This window comes from Contarinia nasturtii, unplaced genomic scaffold (genome assembly GCF_009176525.2).
Source record: "Contarinia nasturtii isolate CC-2019 unplaced genomic scaffold, AAFC_CNas_1.1 Cnas_scaffold_1500, whole genome shotgun sequence".
Classification (NCBI taxonomy): domain Eukaryota; kingdom Metazoa; phylum Arthropoda; class Insecta; order Diptera; family Cecidomyiidae; genus Contarinia; species Contarinia nasturtii.
Genome location: NW_022198836.1, coordinates 895,100 through 911,086, shown reverse-complemented (window position 1 = coordinate 911,086; position 15,987 = coordinate 895,100). Strand labels below are relative to the sequence as shown.

General features: G+C 31.7%; 4 protein-coding genes across 5 annotated transcripts; 3 read left to right on the top strand and 1 right to left on the bottom strand.

Annotated features, from left to right (window-relative positions):
- Nucleotides 1-2,939: 2,939 nt before the first annotated feature.
- LOC116346386 (homeobox protein aristaless-like 4) lies at nt 2,940-4,493 on the top strand. Its single transcript, XM_031776407.1, has 2 exons — nt 2,940-3,306; nt 3,825-4,493. Exons 1-2 carry the CDS (start codon nt 3,097-3,099, stop codon nt 4,455-4,457), a joined length of 843 nt encoding a protein of 280 aa, XP_031632267.1. The 5' UTR covers nt 2,940-3,096; the 3' UTR covers nt 4,458-4,493.
- Nucleotides 4,494-5,228: 735 nt separating this feature from the next.
- Nucleotides 5,229-9,610, top strand: LOC116346356 (chitooligosaccharidolytic beta-N-acetylglucosaminidase). The gene is made up of 11 exons (XM_031776357.1): nt 5,229-5,538; nt 6,819-7,019; nt 7,084-7,278; nt 7,356-7,567; nt 7,650-8,178; nt 8,253-8,364; nt 8,433-8,540; nt 8,614-8,759; nt 8,834-8,974; nt 9,038-9,132; nt 9,214-9,610. The coding sequence occupies exons 2-11, from the start codon at nt 6,868-6,870 to the stop codon at nt 9,393-9,395; spliced, it is 1,872 nt and encodes a 623-aa protein (XP_031632217.1). The 5' UTR covers nt 5,229-5,538; nt 6,819-6,867; the 3' UTR covers nt 9,396-9,610.
- Nucleotides 9,611-9,729: 119 nt separating this feature from the next.
- Nucleotides 9,730-12,819, top strand: LOC116346355 (serine/threonine-protein kinase fused). Its single transcript, XM_031776355.1, has 7 exons — nt 9,730-10,030; nt 10,105-11,631; nt 11,700-11,977; nt 12,052-12,209; nt 12,278-12,440; nt 12,503-12,632; nt 12,692-12,819. Exons 1-7 carry the CDS (start codon nt 9,914-9,916, stop codon nt 12,743-12,745), a joined length of 2,427 nt encoding a protein of 808 aa, XP_031632215.1. The 5' UTR covers nt 9,730-9,913; the 3' UTR covers nt 12,746-12,819.
- On the bottom strand, nt 12,796-15,868 carry LOC116346357 (zinc metalloproteinase nas-13-like). Of its 2 annotated transcripts, XM_031776359.1 has the most exons (7): nt 15,612-15,868; nt 15,399-15,475; nt 15,098-15,274; nt 14,911-15,020; nt 13,508-13,543; nt 13,134-13,424; nt 12,796-13,064 (listed from the first exon to the last, which is right to left on the bottom strand). In XM_031776359.1, exons 2-7 carry the CDS (start codon nt 15,433-15,435, stop codon nt 12,825-12,827), a joined length of 891 nt encoding a protein of 296 aa, XP_031632219.1. In that variant the 5' UTR covers nt 15,436-15,475; nt 15,612-15,868; the 3' UTR covers nt 12,796-12,824. The 2 variants fall into 2 exon arrangements, with proteins under 2 accessions (XP_031632219.1, XP_031632218.1); XM_031776358.1 differs by having other exon boundaries at nt 15,399-15,868.
- Nucleotides 15,869-15,987: the final 119 nt, after the last annotated feature.

Here is a 15,987-nt window from a genome sequence, read left to right as displayed (position 1 = left end):
TTAAAATCCAAAAGGTCTAATTTCCAATTAATTTTCTGAAAAACTAGTCTAAATTCTTGGACTTTACTTCAGAATCACTTAAAAATTGTTCAAACGCAAATATAATTGTTTTGATTTTTTTATTATTCATATTATGGATTTGGCAAATAAGTAATTAATCAGTTTGAAAAGAAACTTAAATCTAGTCATGTAAACACATATCCATTCAAATAGAAATTGATTTAATCATGTTAAAATTATATGGTTATAGTACACTCAGATAAAAGTATTTTTCAGCTTTCATTCATTCGATTCGTATTCACTGCAAATTGTTTATGCAGTCTTTTATTCTATTTGTTTTGTTCATGTTCTTTTTATATACAGTAGACAGTTCAGAATCAAGATTGAACACATGCGGTACATTTTCCAACCCCCGAATCGATGCATACTACTCCATTCATAATAAAATGCGCCTATGCATGGAACAATCAGAAGAAATAACAATACGTGTGGTAGCATGTCGGTTCTCTCCGCAATTTAATTCATCAAATTATTTTGCTTGTGTATATGATTTTCATTCATTTTTGCCATTTTTGAAATGATATGTTCAGATGGGTTTGCGATTTTTTTTTTAATTAATTATGTTGCATTCAAAAAGAAGATATAAAACAAGTTATGCATCTTTCAATAATTTTTCTCTCTTTAAATTGAATTTATTCAATGAAGTAAGAATTTTCTAATGGTTTAAAAATCTTGATATGAAACGTTGACTTACACAAAATATGAATTATAAAATGAAAAAGTTGAAAAATATAAATTCTTCGTCATCTGCATTTTCTTTGCAAAACTCTATTAAGCGAGATTATTATTGTTATACTATATTTTGAATCCATTTCATTAATTGCTGCTCTTCAGAATAATAGACAGAATAATCATTTATCCAGCACTGAAATTAGTACATTTGCGCCTATAGACTCTATATCCGTTTGAATGCATAGTATAACAACAACAACAAAAAAGAATAATAGAGATAGCGAAATGGAATATAATTCAAACGAAATATTCTGAAATTAAAAAAGTGCAAAAAACGTGAACAGGAGCACGACAAAAAATATTTAAACATCTTTTTCAATTTGCTATTGTTATTTGTGCATTGTTTCATGAAAATGTTCGTGTTTATTTTTATGAATTTACTGAAATCTATTTATGGGAAGTTATATGAAAACATCATAAAGGCCACAAATGATGGAAATAAAATGTTGAAAAAGAGGGAAATAAAATCATCCCAACAAAAGGAAATTAATTTTTACTGAGTATAGGCTCCACCTCTGTTCCATTTTTGATTAATTTTACTTTATAACAATAGACTCAGCCAACGACGCTGAGAACAATGATACAATAAAACAGTGTGCACGACAACACAAACGCTTTTCATATTCCATTAGAATGTGTATATATTATTTTTTGATTACATAAACTGACAATCCTATAACTGAATGCGACTTACATTATTTGAAATGCTACCATTCCAATCAGAAAGGTACAGTACAGCCAAATTAAATGACATACCACCAGTCTACCAACGTTTCATTTAGCTCAACTTTGTCTGCTGTCTGCAAAATGCAAATGTGTCATAAATTGGAATATAAAGAAGACTTATAGACAGTAACGTTCAAATTATAAAGATTGTATTCATTTTTCTTTATTCAATTCGGAAGAAAACATTGAGTAGATTATATGTATATTCTTTGGGAAAATCTATTTCATATAATTATAATACAATATATGTAGATTCTACATAAAATGCTAAAAAGTGAGCTCTTTTCCATTCAGTCATGATTTATATAAATCAGACAACTGTTTCATATTTTGGATTGAGCTCTGTATTTTAAGTTGATTTTCCGATTTCATTTTCGGCATCCAATCAGGTGTGAACATCATTTTGACTGTATTTTTACTGTGTTGGCTACATGCTAATAGTTTAATAATAATGCACAGACAAAACAAATAATGAACAAACAAAATAATCCGATATACATCTATAATGTAATGCCAATGACACTGCTGATAGTAGTATGTACCGCCCTTCCAATTAGTGCGCAGTCTCGTAAAAAACGTAATTCATAATCTGAATATGGAAAAAACAAACGCACACATTTATATCCGATTTATTAATTTCTATGCATAAAATTTAATACGATTGGCGTTCGCAGTCCCGCACCTGGAATCCACTATGAACTGGATTACATTCCAGTCAAATAGGCCGTACATTGTAACAATGGTTTTTCACCAATTAACGTTATTACTTTCTAGCACATCATAATAATGTGTACGTCTTCTTTATTCGTGCACACAGCAACAGAACGATACAAAAATATGGTTATTTGTAAAATGGTAAATATTTTCCTCCCATTTTCACGTGTTGAATGCTCAACTTTCACACTTATCATCCTATTCGTTTACATCCTTCATGCTTGTTGTATAAGAATGGAGAATTATAATTTGTATATTAACAACAAATAACATAAACACAACAACAAGATGTAGTCAGTTTTTGAGTGGGGGATTTTTCCTGAATCAACAAAAACTTTTTGTGAATGCGCGTGATATTCTCTGAATTTTTAATACTTTGTACTCGTATTGGTATTTAATGTTAATGATATCTGTTTCATTGTTTGCCATTCTTTCCATTTTCATTCATTCTCTGATTTTTCATTTCAACCAAATGGAGAATTGAAAGTAAAGCAGTGGCAAAACACCATACCATACAGTTGCAGAGTTCTCCTTTCAATTTACACTGCATAAACGATACTGTCGGATGAAAGAAAAGGACGAACGTTTTATATTTGTATTTACATTGTGAAATGGAAATATAAAGTGCCACACCAGAATATGTATTATATTTACGATTTAAAAAAAAGACGGAATTGCAATTAATTGTGATATATGTGTAAAGTGTATCTATCGTTTGCTATAATAATTCTGGGAAAATTTATTTTCATCTCGTTCAAGGCCGCAAATCAGGATCTGATTGGATCTGTTGATTGTTGCTGCACACTTATTTGTAGTGTCATTACAATTTTTGAGTTCTGCGTGAACACAAGTGTTTTTGTAAGTATGTCCGGACCATTTCTATCTCCGTTGCCAGGTGATTTACTTTTGACCGAATACATGTTGGGACGACGACGTCAACGTCGTAATCGAACCACGTTTACACCCCAACAACTACAAGAGCTCGAAAATCTTTTTAAAAAAACTCATTACCCGGACGTTTTTCTAAGAGAAGAAGTCGCGCTCCGCATTTCATTGAGTGAAGCACGAGTTCAGGTAGGTTTAATAATAATATTTTCTATTTGTCTATGTTTCTATCGTGTTTCAATTTAAAACTTCAAAAAAAAAATGTGATTATACTTTCGATTTCAATTAAATCGAAGATGATATCAAATCGAATTCGCTTTAAACGTTCACGAAAAGTGCGTAGTTTAGTTTTTATAATACAATTAAACACAACTGTTAATTTTTTCATCATTACAAATTGTTTCGCATTAATACCGTGTAATTTCTTGCGATCAAATATACAGAAAATTCAATTGAAATTATACTCACTCGAGTGAAAATGCTCATAAATAAATTATTATAAAAAATGTGTATAAATGTAAATCATTGATCATTCAACCACAAAAGCAACAAATTACTTATTGCAGTAGTTTAAGTATAGTACACCGACTGTGGCAATCATGTTTCTCACACATTTTGCATTACTGAAAGAAAAAAATGCTGTAAAAATGGAATGGTTCTTATATATTTTTATTTTTTTTTAAATATCTGTGCAATTCAACGTTTAGGTGTGGTTCCAAAATCGTCGAGCTAAATGGCGCAAGCAGGCGAGGCTAAGCCTTCTGCAGGATGCATGGCGCCTAAGGTGTCAACTCAATATAACAAATACATCTTCAATGATAACAAATGAACATCAACGACAATCACCTAAACCAGATACACCATCACCGTCGTCTCCACTTCCATTAATTGCTCAGAATTTATCAAATTCGCCAATATCAAAGATCAATGACATAAAAACATTGAATGATGCATCTGAAGAATATAATCAAAGTCAAAACAAAAGTGAAAATTTTACTTTGATGCATCCAGCCTTCCAAAATGTGTTGCATAATAAACGGAAATACTACGGTGCAATTGACGCTGCGGCAATATATAATAAAAATTGTTCCGATCGTGATGCAGGTAATTGCAATGCATTATTGGCAAAAATGGACACCAATTCTCACGTGATTGATGGGCGAAAAATTGATCGCATGCGAAATATTAAAAATGATTTTTCCAATGATGAAATAAGTCAGGATTCATCTGATTCCGAGGAAATTGATTTAACTTCAAACAGTTGCATTGATTTTTCCAATAACAATAACAACGACATAGTTAATGGGAAAAGTGAAAAATGTGGTATCAACACTTTTTAAAATCATGAGTGTTTTCAATTGATATAAACTACAAAGAGTACGAAATTTTATATTATATACCCGATGTACTCTCGACTTAGACTCGAATAGAGTAAGAATTGATGATCTAAGGTTTATTGGTTTGATAATATTTAACGAAAAAACATTTAAGTAAAGTAAATCATCAATCAATTGAATATGAAAATAAAAAGATTCTAATAAGTATCAAAATATTTAATCAAATCATTATAGCATGTAAATCTTTCATTATATTAAAGGATTATATTTGGTCGCAAAACTTCAATAAAGATCTATGAAAAGAAACTGTGGTATTTTTGAAATAATTATATTTTGAAATTACATTTTGTTCTGAAATAAATGTGAATAATAACAATAATATAATGATAATAACTGAAAGTGATTTGTATTTCAATTGGTCATCACTTGACTATGTCATATTTCAGGCGATTATTCTGATATCAAAAAGCCGGTCTCACATACATTGAGATCAAAACGACTGTTAAATTGTTACTTAATTTATTTTACGTATGTTTTTCTCTTTCTGAAACATTCGAATTTAGGCAGTACTCTCACTCTCGTTTCGTCTTAACTGTATACTCGTTTCACACTATTCGCCTTTCTAGTGTGAATGAAATACAAATAACAACACATATTGCTTCGTCGCCTTCTATGAACTGAATATGTTTTGATAAATAAAAATCTACGCTTGTACATTTGTACTGTGTTTTATTTCATCAGTCTCTTCAGCGATTTGCCGTACTGAACACGTCGTTTGTTTTAAGCTTATTTTCAATATTTTATTTGTGGATACATATTGCTTTTGTTTTTTCGTCATAAGAATATATTATCAAGTGTTCATTATTGGCATTCGTAATATTTCGTTAAAGATAATTATATCAAACCGATTTACAAAATTTTTAAACAAACTTTTGGTCTTAATTCATGCTGTTAGCATGTTTGAAGAATACTTGTGCAAGCATATTTATAGTTTTGCTGAATGAACGATTTTTATTGAATACAACAAGACGTTTCTATTTAAAGAAAGTGAAATAAGCAAACACTAGAAACGATTTCAAAAACGGTAAGTTATTTACTATATGTAAAACTAATATAATTGATTCGAATTTATTGCCAATATGAAAAAAAAAATGTCCAAGTGTGTTGATTCGTATATTTTATCAATTCAAGGGAAATCCGCAATTACATACGATATGCATTTAATATTTTTATTTAATTCTATCTTAATTTTTCTGATTTGACATTATTTTTTTTATGTAGTTGACAAAAAACTTGTTTAATGTGTTGCTTTTTCGCTCAATAAATTTATGCAAATACAAACATTTGGACCAAAACCAATAAAACTAAAAGAAGAGCCAAAAATCAATCACATTTTGGAATTTATTATTATATAGTTGGTTTTTTATACAGTAGATATGAAGAAAAAAGTGTATGTGATTTATTTTACATTAAATGGTCTGAATTATGGGATTTATCCTTTGTCGACCACTCGACCAGTTAATTCTTGGCACCATACATATAAAACAAAGTAATAAACGTAATATAAAGTGAAATAAAAAAGAGTTGCAAAGATAGGTTCTGACGAGGGTCCGGATTACCCCCATCATGATGTTTAGGTCATAAATTGACTGATACTCGTTGAAAATAATAAGATTTTACACAGATTTTTTAAAAAATCGTTAAATTTAGAAGAATTAAAATTATTTTTTTAACTTGCGTATTCAAACTTCACATTTTGGACTTTCAATTCGCAATAAACTTGTTTTGGGTGATGGAAGGATTGTTTCCGAAATGCTAATTTCTTTTTCGTAATTCTTAATGGTATAAAAAATAAAGTGAGTGGTTAGCTGAAATCGACTGAAATTGAACAGATTTGTCTATAGTCAACTGCGATTGAAGTTGAATTAAGTTATATTTTTCGCTATTAGGATTGACTAAAAAATCAGCCAAATCAACTTAAAACAACTTCAATATCAGTCGACTTTAAGTAAAAACGTCCCAAATTAGTTAACTGACTAGTCAGTCAGTAATTTCCCCTAGAATTTTCCACAAGGGAAAATGTTGTTGAATACAAATAAAAAATAATTGAATTTCCTTTAATTTTGACACACTAAGATAATGAAAAAAGAATGAATGTTTTGAACAAAGAAAAAATCAGCCATGTAAATTCGCAAGAAGTTAAAATTCTTAATAACTTTATAAATTGAACAGTTTTGAACATTCTCTTGGGTGTCAATCATGTTTTGAAAGAGATAGTCCCCATGAAAACTAGGCCATCGATAATAAGTTAATTATTTCATTGTTATTTTGAATTAATCAATATTTGTTTTTTTTTTAAATCAGGTTACGATAATTCCTATTATCAATTCCTAAACATTGATAAAGACTGCAAATGAAAGTCGTAATTGTCACTTTTATAGAAGTCGTAAATAATAATTTAAAAAGCGTTCAATATCATCTACATGATATGCGTCTACCAATAATCGTTTTGGCATTAATATGTATAAATGCGTTGGGAAAGGTCGTAAATGCTGTAGATAATGAGTAAATATTAATAAAAAATACATAAAATCAAACTCACCTGATGAGATATTATTTTTTATTTTAGCTGTTCAAAGAAATGGATATGTAACCATGAAGACAAATGTGTACGAATATTTAAAGATCCGCAAAATTTACACACATACAGTTCGCAGAATGCATGCAGACTGTCTTGCGGTACATTTGGTTCATTATGGCCGCAACCGACTGGTCATGTTTTGCTTGGACAGACACTGTTTTCCTTGAATCCAAATCACTTGAAGTAACATTGTTAATTTTTTTTTACTTCAAAAATCTAAATGAACAACGAAATATGGAAAAAGTGTCATTATTTTTTAGATTTAACATTTCCGGAACATCAGTTGATACAACAAATTATTTACATGCCATTAGTAACATATTTATTTCAAAAGTGATCAAAGAATGTGGTAATGGATGCAATGAGGCAAGATCAGAAAAACATGTTTCTGTACGATTATTGGTACGCTCAAATGAAACTGAAATCACATGGAGTACTGATGAAAGTTATCGTCTCGATGTAATTACCTCTGGTACATTATTGCTTTTCGCTCATTGTTGTATTCAATATGCTATTTTAAGTATTTTAAATCTAATGTTGTATGTTAATCACAGGTGATCAAGTAACTGTTAGGATTAGTGGTAGCACCATATTTGGCGTTCGCCATGGATTAGAAACGCTATCACAATTGATGACGGCAGATATTTGTGAGGGCTTGTTACTTGTAAAATCGGTACGAATTGAAGATCGACCAATTTACCGACATCGTGGACTATTGTTAGACACATCACGAAATTTTATACCTGTAGCTGATATTAAGCGTACAATCGATGGAATGGCTGCATCAAAATTGAACGTTTTTCATTGGCACATTACTGATTCACATAGTTTTCCGCTTGAAATTCCTTCTATTCCGCAATTTACCATCTATGGAGCTTATGGACCAAATTTTACATATCCCCCGAATGTTGTAAGAGAAATTATTACGTATGCAAAATTTCGTGGCATTCGAATTATTATCGAAATTGATACACCTTCACACGCTGGTAATGGATGGCAATGGGGGGAAAGTCATGGTTTGGGCAAATTGGCTGTATGTGTGAATAAACAACCATGGAGAAATTATTGCATTCAACCTCCATGGTAAGTAAATTGAGACTTAACATTTTTTGCACCGAAAAGGCCAGGAATAAGCTTTTTGTCTTTTTTTTTGCCAGTGGCCAAATCCAGCCAACGAATGCCTTTGTCTTTGGTATATTCCGTGATATATATCGTCACTTACAAACACTAATAGAAACTGACGAGACAATTCATTTTGGCGGAGATGAAGTGAAGTCAATTTTCATACGTTCTTAATATTATTATTTTTTTATTGTTTAAATTTATTTTTTTGAAAGGTTCATTTTGGTTGTTGGAATTCATCCGAAGAAATTGTAAAATATATGCATGATCATGATTTAGGACGAGATACCAACGATTTTTTGCAATTGTGGGCTGAATTCCATGTGAGTTGCGTAATATATTTCAGTTATTTTCAGTAAGTTTTGAATTTTATTCAAAAAAATTTCATTTTTTTAGCAAGCATTGTTACGTGTTTGGGATGAAGAACGGGGACAAGATGAGAACAGTAGGCGAGGTATACCAGTGGCTCCGAAAAAAGTTATCATTTTTTCAAGTCATTTAACCGATCCAAATCATATAGAAAACTATTTACAAAAAGACAGGTAATGCATATGACTATAATATGGATATATTATTAATAATAAGAAATGGAATATCAAATTATTTTGTCAATTAGATACATAATTCAAACATGGTTAGAATCTTCAAACGAACAACCTCAAAAACTGTTAAATCTTGGCTATGAATTGATTATGTCCACTAAAAATGCATGGTACTTTGATCATGGGTTTTGGGGGAATACGGCCTATTATACCTGGTAATTAAATAAACAGTGTTGAATATACAAGGCCAGTAGTGTAATAGTCCCTTTTTTCTGCAGGAAAACAGCATATGATAACCGTTTACCAAAACACAATAATGTTCTTGGTGGAGAAGCATGCGTATGGACTGAATTAATCGATGAACATAATTTAGGTTTGTGCGAAACTTATTTATTTGTATGCTTCTAATTTTAAAACCACATTCAATAACAAATTATTCATGAATTATTTTCAGATTCTCGAGTTTGGCCACGTCTATCTGCTGTAGCTGAGCGCTTGTGGTCAAATCCTGACACACCAGCAACAAAGTCAACCGAAAGAATATTTCAACATAACACCAGACTCGAATTATTAGGAATTTCACCAGAACCCATTGCACCACAATATTGTATCTTAAATGAAGGCCAATGCACATGAGGATATTTGTCGTACCCGAAATATAGAAAAACCTAGGCTAGCTAGCATCAATTTCAAATTCAAACATTTCTATGCCAATTGATAAGATATCCCGAAGCAAATATAGTGGTTTCCATCGAAAAATAATGATAAGTTGAATGAAAAAAAATTAATCGATGCGTCGACAATTATTAATAGAAATTTTTTGCACAATTAAAAAATACGTTTCCATAAAATATCGATTCTGTATTATTTTTCATTTTAAATTCAATTGTGAAACCGCCAAAATCGAATTGAATAATGACAACCAGTCTTAATGTATATTCCCCTTATTTTAGATCAAAACTGAATGTAACACTAGCATATATCCATATGTTTTAAAATTTCCCCTCAAATACATTTGTATTGTATACTATACACATACACATGTTTTTGTTCCTTATGCCACTTTATTTTTCATATCTGTCAGAATTTCTGTTGTTTACAGCGTCATTATCGGCATTTTATCTTTGAGAGTAAAATTTTTGTTTGTTTATGAAATGGAATTGAAAAATTACGATTTGATTAAGCAAATCGGAGAAGGAACATATGGCAAGGTGTTCCAGGCCAGAGAAAAAGCAACCAATAGATGTATAGCAGTGAAGCTGATTAAAAAAGTTTGTTTTAATTGTTTTTGGGTTCTGATATTTTATTTGAATACGATATAAATTACATTTGAAATATTTTTCAGAGTACAAATCCTTCGGAGAGAGAAAGAAAAGAGCAAAAGAAATTTCTAAAAGAATGTAACATTCATAGTTCCTTAAGTCATCCGAATATTATTCAAATGTTAAGTTCCTTTGAAAATGTTGAGTACATTGTTGTCGTCACGGAATTGGCCGGTATTGACTTACATCGATTTTTAGCACAAAAACACAACAAGTTGTCGGATAAACATGTTCAAAAGCTTACTTGGAACTTACTTTCTGCATTATATTACTTGCATTCTCATGGAGTCATTCATCGCGACTTGAAGCCACAAAATGTTTTATTAAACAATCATCAAAACATTGATGAAATGAGTGCAAAGTTGTGCGACTTTGGGTTGGCTCGGCAAATGCCAAAAGAAACATATCTTTTAACCAGCGTGAAAGGTACACCATTGTATATGGCGCCCGAGGTAATGGATGTGGCTTTGTATGATGAAAGAGCCGATTTATGGTCATTTGGCTGCATTATTTATGAGGCACATTTCGGAAAACCACCAATAAGAACACAGTCATTTACCCAATTAATGAAATGGCACCGTAATCCAGAAATCGAATGGCCATCCACAATCTCAGATGAATCGAAGTCATTCGTTGAGGGTCTTTTAAAAAAAGAGCCTGAAAAACGTTTTTCGTGGGCTCAAATTATCGAACATCCATATGTAAAAGGAAACTTAGTGATTTTGGATAACAACAAAGCAGAACGTCGATTGACCGTAGATTTGACGGTATCACAACAAATTCGTAAAGAGAAACAAAGAGATGAGATTATATTAAATCGTGGTAAAAAAGCTATTGCTGAGGCAATGAAAAAGTGTAAACCATCGAATAATTCAAAAATACCAGATACTGGACCAAACGGGGAAAATAATAAGCATAAAAATGTGATTGGTGACAATGAATCCATATCCTCTAATGATAGTGTGAATGCCATTATTCAAACCGATCTGGAAACTGATGTTGAAGGGCCTTTAGTCAAAAGGCCAATCAAAGTGCAAACAGAATCTGATCACATCGATCGAGGAGATAACCAGAATTTGATCATAAAACGATATACAGACAATTTTAGTGCGATTAATAATAATGTCGACGAACAAGACAATACAAATCTTAAAATTGGCACAATGCTTGAAAATATTGAAAAAATGCAGCTTGAAGATGAAAACAAATTATGTGCTGCTAAAGTATCAAAAGAAACCGAAGACGAAACAAAAGATGTCAATACACTGGAAATGGCATCAACTAGCAATCAAGCAAAAGCGAATACCAAGCTTGGAAGGCGAAAGCTAGGTCAAAATTTGGACAATTTTTCCATTCGATTGGGTAAACGTGATGATAAGGAGAAACCACCATGTGCCAGTGAAGAACGAAAAGAGCAAGAGAATGTGGACACGAAGCAGAATGAAGATGATAGTCCGCTAATAGAGAATGAGGAATGGCTAGCCTTTATTCGGAAGAGAATGCAGGAGCTCTTGAATGGCGAAACCAATTCCCTTAAAGACCAAAATCTGGTGAGATCCGAAATTTCTAATATCTAGTTTCATTAACTGATCAAATTTCATCACGTCTTTTTATCTAGGTCGGTATAATTGTGCCAATTCTTAGGAATTTTAATTCAAGCAGTACGGTCATTGGTAGTGTTGTTCAGTTACTAAGTATTCCATTTGTATTGCCCATATCTGATGATGATGCGATACAAATAAGAGCAGTTTACCTTCAAACAAAGTTGTTGCCAAATTTAATATTTGCATCAAAAATTATATGTATGGTGAAAATCAGTAATCCAAGTTTTTCTTCCACTATTTCATCGTCTGATTTCGGTGTTTTGGGAACAACACAAGAGCAAATTGTTTTCAAGTGAGTGTAAAATACATGGACCAGCGTAACTGACAAATACTTGATACGAATTAACAATCATTTTTTTTTTTCAGACGAATTAGTGACTTATCAGTTGATCAACTGAAAACGTTATCAAGCATTTACGAACTAGCTTGCTATCTGATACACTCGAATGGAAATTTCTTGGAACAATTTTGTGATTCTATGTATATGATTGCCAACGATTTATTGAGGCACCTACTAAAAAGCGGTATAATTTATTTAAATAGTCCCCATAATACCTTTTTAAAAAATAATGTTCTTTTTGTCAATTTTCAGTTGTGTATGATGTTCAAGGAATGCAATTAGTTTGTGCTATTGTTTCAATATTATGCTTCGTGTTAAGAGAGTCACCAGAAAATGCAGAACTCGTAGAAAGTGTAATATTTTACGAAGGCGTAGACATAGTTTCTTTGTTGCAGAATGGAAATAGCCCGTTAAGGTAAAGTTTGCAATTCAAACTATTGAAAGATAGTGTTAATATATTTTTTTAAATGATAATAGATTGAGGCTATGCAATTTCTTGAGAATTATTTCTCGATTCAGCTGGTCCGCATTACAAAAATCCTGGACAAAGGATTTCAAACAAACATTAGAGAGTCTACTGGATGAGAGCAATGTACAAATTAAAGAGGTATGAAAATATTGTAAATAAATTGAAATAAATATTTATTTTTTCTTAATTAATTTCAGGCGGCCAGACTTACAATTGACGAACTCAGCCATTTGTCATTTTATAATGTTTAAATTGAATAATCACTTTTGTTACACAATAAATATTTAAAAGATTTTTATAAAATAAATAATGAAATACAAATTAATACAATTATATGTATCTGCTCCATAAATTAAGCCCAAAAAAACTTTCAAACCATTTGATAAGTGTATCGAAATAGTTTTCTTGTACAGGATTTGGAATCACTTCTTGTTGCTGCTGTTGTTGTTGCATATGTACATCTAAAACACTAAGCGTATCTGTGTTACAATCTGCTTTATACATTGAATTGATTTTTTGGATATCTTTTTCACTCAATCCATCTCTTTGACCTAAGCGCATAGATTCGTACTACAAAATAACAGATTACATTGATCAGAATATGCAAATTAATAAATTTCTGAAAATTATCACACTAACTATGGGTTCAATGGTAATGTTTCCATTTTTTGAAAATGCTTTTGGACTATAATGCATAACACTATCGTAATCGTATGAAACGTCAAAATTTGAGACAACAGATTCATTGTATTTGTTAAAATTATGCTCTCGTCCTCTTTTTATATTATCCCAATGGATTATAATATATTCATCCCTGTTAGATGTACTCTGTTGATGGTAAAATCCAATGGCATGCATCAGTTCATGTACTATTACACCATGCTGTCGGCATTTTTCCGAACCGAGATTAACAATTTGTCCATTGGATTTCTTTAAAAAAAAAACAGAGAGAGAGAGATATATATATAATCATTTAATGATTTCGATAAAATTGTTTGAAAAAAGAGTTTTACCTTCCCAACTGACGACCAACAGCCGGACCAATCTTGCTGGAATTTTTTTTATCATAATTTCATCGATATATTAATACGTAGGTTGCTCCATAATTTTTTTTAAAATGGTACTTATAGTGTTGCCCGATGTAAACCATTGTCATATTCGTAAAGTTTGATGTTTTGGTATGTATTCGTGCCCTGAACCTTTTGTCGTACGAACGCTATTTGTATTGTTTACAGTGACTGGTAAACTGCGACTCAACAAAAAAATGAATTTTACACGTGAAGATTTTCGTAAAATGATTTACTACGATTTTCGAAGTAAATTATCTCAACAACAGTGTTTCGATCGACTTCATTTGGCCTTTGGCAATGAAGCACCAACCCTTCAGACAATTTATAACTGGTACCGAGAATTCCGTTGCGGTCGTAGTTCGCTCAAAGACGAGTTTCATACAGGTCGTCCAAAATCGGCTGTTGTGCCACAAAACATCGATGCTGTCAGAAAACTGATTATGGAAGATCGTCATGTGACCTACCGTGAGATTGAGGCATCTTTGGGCATTTCATCCCACAGCATACATACAATTTTGCATGAACATTTAGCCGTAAAAAAGATTTGCTCTCGTTGGATCCCACATAAATTGACCGATGAACAAAAAATGGCTCGTGTGAGTTGGTGTAAAGAAATGCTCAAGAAATTCAATCGTGGTGCTTCAAAAGACGTTAATAAAATCGTCACTGGTGACGAATCGTGGATATATGCCTATGAGCCCGAAACGAAACAGCAGTCGACTGTATGGGTCTTCCAAAATGAAGATAACCCAACGAAAGTTGTTCGAGCAAGAAGCACTTCGAAGCGAATGGTCGCCTGTTTTTTCGGGAGAAGTGGTCATGTGGCAACCGTTCCACTAGAGGATCGTAAGACCGTCAATTCTGATTGGTATACCACCATTTGTTTGCCCGAAGTGTTTGGTGAAATAAGAAAAAACAACCACCGTCGCAAAATAATTCTTCATCACGATAATGCGAGCTCTCACACATCTTTTCAAACTACTCGATTTTTGACCGGTCAAAACATCGAACTGATGGGTCATCCACCGTACAGTCCTGACCTGGCACCCAATGACTTTTTTTTGTTCCCAAGCGTGAAGAAAAAACTACGTGGTCAACGATTTTCGACACCAGAAGAAGCAGTTGAAGCGTTCAAAACACACGTTTTGGAGATATCAGTTTCGGAGTGGCACGAATGCTATGACAAATGGTTTCATCGAATGCAAAAGTGTATCGATCATCTCGGGGAATATTTTGAAAAACAATAAAACCATTTTCGACAAAAAACAACTGTGTTATATATGTTTTTAAAAAAAATTATGGAGCAACCCTCGTATTGTGTTATTATATTATAATTATTATCTGACCTTTATATCAATCCAACTGTTATCAGTTTTTTCATAAGGCCGAAAACGTACACATGTTTTATTATGGTATTCCTGCATCGCATTTAAAATTGAAATAACCTCTTCGTCGGCTAAAATACAAATTACCAAAAAAGATTGTATTTATTTGATTTCATTTGTTTTCATTTCAGTTTTTGTAAGCACTTACTGAATGCGTCATCGATATAATATGGAATTGTTGCTTTTTCCCATCTTGATGTTTCATCAATTAAACCATTTTTATTGAATTTCTTCGTATAAAGCATTATATCACCTTCAAATAGCCCAGAATGTTCCCACACATTTGTACCATCGTCTGGAGTCCATACATCAATTTCTGCGTCTACTAATTATGCCAATTTTATACGAATACATTTTCAAATTGATTATTAACTTATTAAGCACGAGCATTTTATTATATGGTCCGTATAAAATTAAAGTCTATTCTATAATTTATGTCGATTAAATACCAATTTCATCTTGTTGTTGCACAAACAATGAATCCATATTAAATCCATATTTTGGTAGTGGCGGCGTAGTAAGAAATCTTTTGATAGAATAAGCACACGTTAGATTCCACAAATAAAGAGACAAAATATACACGAAATATTGTTTCATTTTGAGAAATTCACTTTGTTGCAATATTATGTGAAATTTTATAAACTACAACTTGTATAACATACAACGTATTGAGCAAAAACGAAAATATTGAGAAAGTAAAACCGAACTTTAACTGGCAACAAAATATCACTTTCGTGAATGACTACAGTTTACTCAGGTGGTCTTGGAACTGAGCATTTAAATTTTATTCATTTGATTTTATGCCACTGATTTGAAAACAATGAATTGTGTCATTAGTATTCCGGAATCGTTTACTTTTCAAATACTTTTATCAATTTTTTTTTAATAGCACCATCATTACGACGCTGAATAAATGCCTATTTTATAACACACTTCATTGTTTTCATTCATTTTTCAGCTAATCTTGTTGTAAATTTAAATTTTGCGCAACACTTCCTTAAACGGTTGATTAAAGAATAATATGTGTATTTTAATAGT